Source organism: Astyanax mexicanus, chromosome 3 (genome assembly GCF_023375975.1).
Source record: "Astyanax mexicanus isolate ESR-SI-001 chromosome 3, AstMex3_surface, whole genome shotgun sequence".
Taxonomy (NCBI): Eukaryota; Metazoa; Chordata; class Actinopteri; order Characiformes; family Acestrorhamphidae; genus Astyanax; species Astyanax mexicanus.
The window spans coordinates 30,050,423-30,058,768 of record NC_064410.1 but is presented as its reverse complement, the minus strand read 5'-3'; the positions used below and the strand labels follow the sequence as shown (position 1 = coordinate 30,058,768).

General features: G+C 37.9%; 1 protein-coding gene across 1 annotated transcript; it reads right to left on the bottom strand.

Annotated features, from left to right (window-relative positions):
• Positions 1–554: 554 nt before the first annotated feature.
• si:ch211-288g17.3 (chromosomal protein D1) lies at positions 555–6,032 on the bottom strand. Its single transcript, XM_007258254.4, has 2 exons — positions 5,868–6,032; positions 555–4,850 (listed from the first exon to the last, which is right to left on the bottom strand). Exon 2 carries the CDS (start codon positions 4,769–4,771, stop codon positions 3,548–3,550), a length of 1,224 nt encoding a protein of 407 aa, XP_007258316.2. The 5' UTR covers positions 4,772–4,850; positions 5,868–6,032; the 3' UTR covers positions 555–3,547.
• Between the last annotated feature and the right edge of the window lie 2,314 nt (positions 6,033–8,346).

Sequence of the window (8,346 nt, the reverse complement as noted above, 5' to 3'; positions counted from 1 at the left end):
AATGTAGCTTTAACTAAAAAAAATGATTACTCTATTTCAAATCAAATTCTACCCCTCATTTTTATTAGATAGACATTTTATTAAAAAAAAGAACATTATAAAAAATTAAATGGAGGTTGTATTAATAATTCAAAATATATATTTCCCATCATGCTAATGATAGGATCTTTAGGAGCAGCTTGTAAACAATGGAGCACAAACCGAAGCAGATTTTGGTCACAGCTGTAATAACATTAAATACAACTTACATTTTTTAATGTCAAGGTACGGAAAATACTTATTATTCTGACCACCGAACACAAACCAATCGAGATGAGAGATGTGCACTGCAACTTTAGCAAGATTAGAAGGTTTTATTATTTGGAAATTTACTTGCGAAAATGAAATCGCTTGAAAAGTCATTTAGTGAAATAATAGTCTGTGACCAAAAACGGCCTTTATATGGGTGCATCATATTTTAGTCTTTTGTAGACGTCTTTTCAAAAACATTTGTGTATAGTCAGTATTACTGACAGAAAATGTAACAATTTAAATAAAGCATAAAGACAACAGTATTGAGCATGATTTTGATGTTTTTTTATTAAGATAAAGTAACATCTCAAGAGATAACATGATCTCACATTAAACAGCATCTAATGGTTACTAGTACAGATTAATAGCTAAATCAAACATCTACTAAGTCAATGCCAGAGTAAAAGAGGAGACTATGCACTAACAGCTTACTCATGTAGACTACGCAAAAAAAGAAAGAAAAAAGCATCAGTTCACTACTTTTATAAAAAAGAAAAAAAAGCATTTGCTTTCATACACATCGCTTCACCTAGAGACGTACACAATTACTGCTTTAAAATGTTTCAAAGAACAAGGCATCATAAACACTGAAACTAAATCAACAACAGCATATCCCACAAATGCAAGCTGAGGACTTAAAGAGAGCACACTGGTGCAGAAGCTTTCCCACATTCACAGTCTTTAGGACAGGTTTTAGTTGTAGCCAATAACAAATGTCACATTATCATTCAGCTTAACTCTTTCAGGTGGATAATGGTGCTTAAAAAAGTTTGAATGTGTACCTAGCTGCAGCAATTCCAAATAAACAGATCAACACATTTATTATTACTGGATTTTACTGTTTTGAATTAATTTAGGATTTAGTTTCTATTGGATCACATTCATAAAACAATGTTAACATTTATTTTTAAAAGAAGTTTAACCTTCTTTATAAAATAAAAAAAAAATCCTCAAAATTAATGACTCCAGCACTGCAGCACCTGTAATGCATGGACCCACTGTTTGTACATCTGGTTTAAACTGGAATTGTTTTTTTGTTTTTTTTTGTTCTTGGGTGACTGCATGTGGAACAAAATATGTACTTTTTTCTGAAAAATAAGTTTACCAGAAACACATTTTTGTTTCCAACATACAATCATTTGATTATAAAATTAAGTGTATAAATGTTTTTTTTTTTTTTTTTAAATGGGACCCAAAAGCTTCCTTCTGATGCATCAGGGCCGAGCTCAATCATGCAGACTTTCACATTTCCTCACAACAACAAAATGATCTCTAAAACCACAGACACTTTATTATTATTTTTTTTTTACCAATGGTATGATAATTACAGTGATGATTCTTAAATCTGAAATTAATGTAATGAGAAAAACAGTTAGGATAAATTAAAGAAAACAACTCAGTCTAGCAGACACATGATAAGACAAGTGCAAATGTATAAAATCAGGAGGGGATTAAAGGAGGGGCCATAACACGTCATCAAACCGTCAATCAATTCAGCAGAACCAACTATCAGTGTTAGTATGCTGAATTCACAAGTTTTATTTGGAATTGGAAAGCCATTTCCTTATTACAAGGCATGACTGTATTCCAATGTACAATTCACATCTATTTCCCCTCATAATCACAATGCTGCACTATTCCTTCAGGAGTCAGGGTGTCTACACACTACAGGCTGATGGGGAGTCTGATCGTTTGAATCAACCACTCCATTCTTGCGCTGTCTAGTGTGTAGGCACCCCTTAGGGCGGCACCGTTCTTTACAAAGCTATAAATTTAATCATTAAACATCATTTAGCACCTTAAAAATATGATAAAAACACAAGTTACAGTCAAACTTTTTAAAATGTCACGGCATATACTGACTCAAGAGAACACATACTGTAAGCCATAAAAGAAAAACGTGACAATTACACTCATCTGGTCATCTTTCATGACGTGCAGATAAATTTAGACTAAGGTGTGCAAATCACCAAAAAAAAAAAAAAAACCCAAACAAACAAAAAGATAAAATTGGTTAAAAAATATTAAAATTTAATTAGAATAGTGGTCACCGTCACTGCTCTTGGACCTGTACCTTCCAGCAGGGTTGCACCACCACAAACAAGGTAGCATTTAGACCTTAAGGAAAGCAGATTTCCAGAATAAACAGGGTTTGGAGACCACTTGTCTACATTTTTGGTAGCAGGTGGAAAAATAAAAACTAAAATATATTTAAACTTCTGTCACATATTTTACTGTTTATTTTTCTGTGTTAAAAGCCACTGCTTTGAGTTGCGAGCCAATAAACCGAAGAAAACATGGTGGTTACAGTTGTCTGGTAGGTAAATAAATGTTCTGCATTGGTTACATAAATGAAAACACAAGCTTATAATGCAATGAGGACTAACTAGCATGTACTACAAACCGCAACAAAAAAGTTTTAGCAAGAAATATTAAAACACCATGTTAACAGGAGAGCTACAAATTTAGGTGCAGAGATGTAGCAAAACTGCTCTATATTTACATTTCGCTTTGTGGTGATGTAACCTCAAAATAACTGCTGGTCTTCTCTGGTCAGACAGACAAAACTGTCTACTGTCTACATATCCTACTCCCATTACTCTCCAACCACTTTTCCTGTCAAAAGGTTGAGCAGCCAGGCTAGTGGGAATCTTACGGCTTTCCCTGCACGGATGGAATCAGTACACATTAAAGCGTGCCGTGCAATAATGTACTTCACAATGCTTTGATCACATTGGTTGATGCATGATTAACATTTTAGCACAGCCACTAAAAAACTAAAAAATTAAGCCATTTTAGAGTCTGCATTCGTTTCTTACTTGGTGGAATTGTATTGTAAAATTAATGTTGAATTTAATCAGACTTAATCATGACACGCTAGTCATGCAAACAGTTTCTTCTTTTTTTTTCTAAAGGCAGAATAAAATTATGTGCCTTTACTTCACTGGTAGTCCATTTAGTTTTGGAATAGACTTGAACATGTATATAAAAAAAGAAAATAAAAAAAAAAACATTTTAATTTTGGATTAACATTAAGATGTTGGAGCAGAATGTCAAGGTACTAAACAGTCTTAAAACACATGCAAAAGGCACAAGACTCAAGCAACAAATATAAAATAAAAAAAATAAATCTGAAATGTGTATTTGACAACATAATCGCCAGGATGAATCAATTTGTTCTAATTTTGTTAAAAACTAATTCAAAAATATTCTGTGCTCTGTTGCACTCGATTCTTTACTTTTCTTTTCTTTTTTTTTACTTCTTTTTGGGGGTTTTACCTGCTCCCCTGGCACTTTTTTTGCTGTTACTTTCACTCCCTGTTAAAAGAACCTCCTGAACCTCTTCCACCTGATCCTTCAACTCACTATCACCAACTATCATCACAACCTCATTCTCACTGGCATTTGGATCTTCAGACTGCACCACTGTCTCTGCCTCCTCGCCCTCAGATGAGGTGAATGCGCTACGGGGTCGTTTAGGTGTGGAAGCATCATTCACCTCAGCATCCTCTTCTTCAGCATTACTTTCTAAAGAGGCTTGAGCCAGGCCTGTTTTGCTGGGACGGCCCCTTTTACGTGTTTGGCCGCTGGGAGTACTGACTGCATTGCTGCTGCTGGGAGTCGTTGCATTTCCTGAAACTGACGGTCTTCCCCTTTTTTGAGGGGTGCTGTTTATGTCCTGTTTGGTGATTTTTAGCTTGTTTCCAGAGCCTGGTGGTCTCCCCCTCTTGCGAGGAACTCCATCACTGACCCGTGCTGCAAGCTTAATTTTCAGCCCAGATCCTGGCGGCCGCCCTCTCTTTCCAGGTGTACCGCCGGCCACCGGAGTGGTGATTTTTAACTTGTTTCCAGAGCCTGGGGGTCTGCCCCTTTTCCGAGGTGATCCGTTTGATGCTGGAGTGGCTGTTATCTTTCTTCCAGAACCAGGAGGTCGTCCCCTTCTTCTACCAGTTCCCCCGATTGGGCTTTTTGCTGGACTTGAACCGACTGGCGAACCCAGGTTCAAACCTTGTGGCCTTCCCCTCTTTTGCGGTGTGCCCGGGGCTGTACTCTTTAGCGGGGACGCTCTTGACAAGGCTTCATATTTGCGAGGTCGGCCTCTTCCCTTTTTCTGCGCTGGGTTACCTACAAGGGGATGGATACCTGGCCTCCCAAGAGGCTTTGAAAGCTTCCGTTTCTTTTGACGGCTCAACCTCAAAATTCTCTCCGCTTCCTCTTCTGGCGTTAGAGGGATTTTTCTCGGCCGTCCTAGAACTCTTACCTTCTTAGGGCGGCCACGCTTCTTCACTTTCGTTTTCAGCACTGTTTCTGGACAAAAAAAATCGATTCTCTTCGGTGCTCTGGCATTGTGTGGTACCTCCGTCACGGAGACGACCACTTTCTTAACTGACCCTTTTGGCCTGCCTCTGCCTCGTTTGGCAGAATTGGAACTTCCGTTGGCCAGAGAATTATCAGATCCACCCTTCAGCTCTGCCTCCATCACGATTTTGTTTCAGGCTTACCTTTAGTAAGCTTAACTGGAACTTTTACCCAGGCTTGCGTTTAGCAATCACAAGATTCTAGAAAAAAAGAAAAGAAAAAGTGGATTAAGATTTTTCAATCTGGACATATTAAAACATGTAATAATATTTATACCATTAACAGGGTAGACAGTAACAGTCATTTCCTAAAAACATTAGGTGTTAAGTTGCAAGGCACGGCTTAAAAAAAAAAAATCTATGCATTGTTAACACAAAATGATTTATTAAAAACTGAATGGGAGATTTGCTTACAATTAAAGATTTCAATATACTGTTGGTTTATGCTCAACATGCTCAAAACAATGCCTTCCACACTTTTCCCACCAGAGTGTTGTGGGTCACGTTTTTTATTAAGTGTTTGCAGATTTTATGAAATTTTAGGTGTGCATGTTTTATATTACTAACGTAGTTAGAAAAAAACTAATTCTGAAATTACAAATTTTACAAAAAAAGGCCTTAACTACTATTAAGCTAGGTTAAGCTGAAAGTATAAAACAACGGTGGTAAAATATTTAAATTTAAGAAGGCGTACATAAAACGAAATGTAAAAAAAATAATCAATTAAAATTATGTTCCAAAATTAATTACAGCTTTATCTAAAACTACTCGATTTTATTAAGTTATTTTTTATACTGTTTAAGAAAGAGAGAGTGGAAGAAGAGAAAGAGAGAGAGAGAGAGAGAGAGAGAGAGAGAGAGAGAGAGAGAGAGAGAGAGAGAGAGAGGTTAACTGTATGGAGCACTAGCTACAGTTTGGTGTAGAAAATCGCCCGGGAAATATTTTTAGTTACTCGGTTTCAGTAAACGGCTGTTTTATGAGCGTTTTATGGTCGGTTTTGAGGCTCGGTTGAGCGAGGCTATGTGTGATGAGGGTCTGCAGGCCCGGCTGGGGGGCGGGCAGCGTGTTTATCTCGCTGGAGCGGTCTCTGTTTTCTCTTCAGGTAATAAAGGAGCGGGCCAGCGGCACAACTTCTCCCCGCAGAAAAAACCGACCCGCCCGCCGAAACCCGCCGCCCGAACCCCGCACAGCCTACACCACAACACCGCGCTACTTTACCTGCTGGAGGAGGAGAGAGAGAGGAGCTTTTCCTGCGCCGGAGAGAACAGAGGATCGGAGAACGGAGCGGAGTGCTAGAGCTGCAGCTGCTGCTGCTGCTGCTGGAGCGGATTCTGCTGTTGGAGCGGAATCTGCTGCTGTTGTGATGATTTGAAAGGCTCTGCTCTTCCGTCTCTTTCTCTTAGCGCGCTGCTGAACAGCGCTGTCGCCCCCTGCTGCTCCGGAGGCTCAGCGGCAGCACCAGCCGCTCCACAGACACGCGGAATGGTTTAATAAAACCAGTAAAGAAGAAGTAAAGAAAATAAATATATATAAGAAGGCGTGTCTAATCAATCCTGGATTATCAATTCACAAATTCACAAAAACTTGATAATAATACACAAGAGGGAGTGCTAAAACGTGTAATATTATTTATACCACAGTTCCATTATCGCTGTTTATTAAAAGACTTTGAGTTAAAGATAAATAAAAAAAAAGTTATAAAAAAAAAGGTAAAATAGTTCCATTGCTGCTCAGTTTTTAGCTGCGCTGTTTGGCATTGTTGCTAGGTTACCTATATGTGGTGGAGTTATACATGGAGAGCTTCGGTTACAGTTCATTACCGGCTGATAACAGCACTTATAGAACGCCTCTCAGCCTCTGGTACTGTACAGCAGGGGTCAGCAATTAAGTTTGGCCGTTGGCCAGATATTTTCCATTAAGTGGCGGCCCACAAAAAAAATATGTTTTGGAAAATTAAGTGTACAGACTAGTAGCTCTCCAGCCCAGAGGGATGTTAAACCCATTTGTGGAACAAATGTCAAAGTCGGTAAACCCAAGAAAAAAGGAAAAAACACACCGCTCCTCACACGGGATCGAAAGCTTATAAGAAGATAGGGAGCCCAGGAACGGGCAGAAAAATGAGAACGGGTGGAAACTAAAGTCATGCCGAGGGCGACAGAGAGACAGGAGAGGAATGTAAATAAAAGTGATCCACAGAAGGATTATATATATTTATATATATATATATATATATATATATATATATATATATATATATATATATATATATATTTTTTTTTTTTTTTTCATTACCGTTCATTATAGTTCAAACAACTTTACGGGCCAGATGTTTCATGCTTGCGGGCTACATCTATTCACATCGCCTATTGCCGACACCTGTTGTAACTTACTAGTGGTGTCAATCACTTTAATTTAATTTAATTATTTACAACAATATTCTGTGATTAACTGTGATTACTGGCACATGTTCTTCTCAGGACATTTTTATAGTGGATTTTTAAATATAAATAAAAGAATTACTGTAAGAAATGTAAAATACAATTATATATTTATTAGTGGTGTAATTTAAAATGTTAGTTAATACTTGTATGTTTGAGGGGACATAAAGCTTTAATTAAAAGTTAAATTAAAAAGAAGTATATTTTATAGCTGAATCGGACCCAGACCAGATCTCACCACAAGCTGTCCATTTAACTGTCCATTTGCCATATTTTGTACCACATGTTTTGAGCACATATCTAGTCGCTGCTGTGCCTGTCTTGTTCCCCCTTTCTCTCTCTCTCTCTCTCTCTCTCTCTCTCTGTATCTCTCTCGATCTATCTCTCTTCCTCTCTTTTTCTCACCTGTTCTCTCTCTCTCCCTCTCTTTTTCTTACCTGTTCTCTCTCTCTCTCACTCTCTCTCTCTTTGTCTCTCGATCCATCTCTCTTCCTCTCTATTTCTCACCTGTTCTTTCACGCTCTCTCTCTCACTCACTCTCTCTTTCTCTCTTGATCCATCTCTCTTCCTCTCTTTTTCTCACCTGTTCTTTCTCACTCTCTCTCTCTCTCTCTGTGCTGCTCCCAATGCAGTTTCTATCCCCGTCCACTACTCAGGAACTGAACCAATCATCTTCCACCAACTAAAAAGATATTTCAACAAAAACTTTATTTAAATAACAGGAAAATAAAACTGGGCTACATAATATTTTCTGTTAAACTAATAATTATGAAATGTGAAGGGGACACGCCTCTTCAGATTTAGTGGCGGCAACAACCATGGGCTATTTGTATACATAAGTCACTTAATTTCAAGTCACAAGTAAACAAAGCTCACCCTTGTTGAAATAAATTCGAAATAAATTCTAATAATGTGCCCTCTAGATCAAGAACATTTTATGTGTCATAATCAGCATCCATCAATGAGTGCCATTCTTCCCTTTCAGTCGAAAAGGTGCAGTGCTGGGATGCAGTGCTAAATAGGTGATAGAGGTGATAAAACATGATGCCTGGTTTGGTGCTCCTCTGTGAAGTGCTACTCCACTGGATTAAATAGGTGCTTTACAGCTACCTATATGTATATATTGGCATAGACTGTAGATAAGCTGTGAACTCATCTCGTAGTTTTGTTTTATTTATTGGCCAACCATAATGTGAAAAGCCTCAAATTGTACAAAGATGAATAATACCTTCATGTATGTAGAAAGCAAGTTAAAGAAA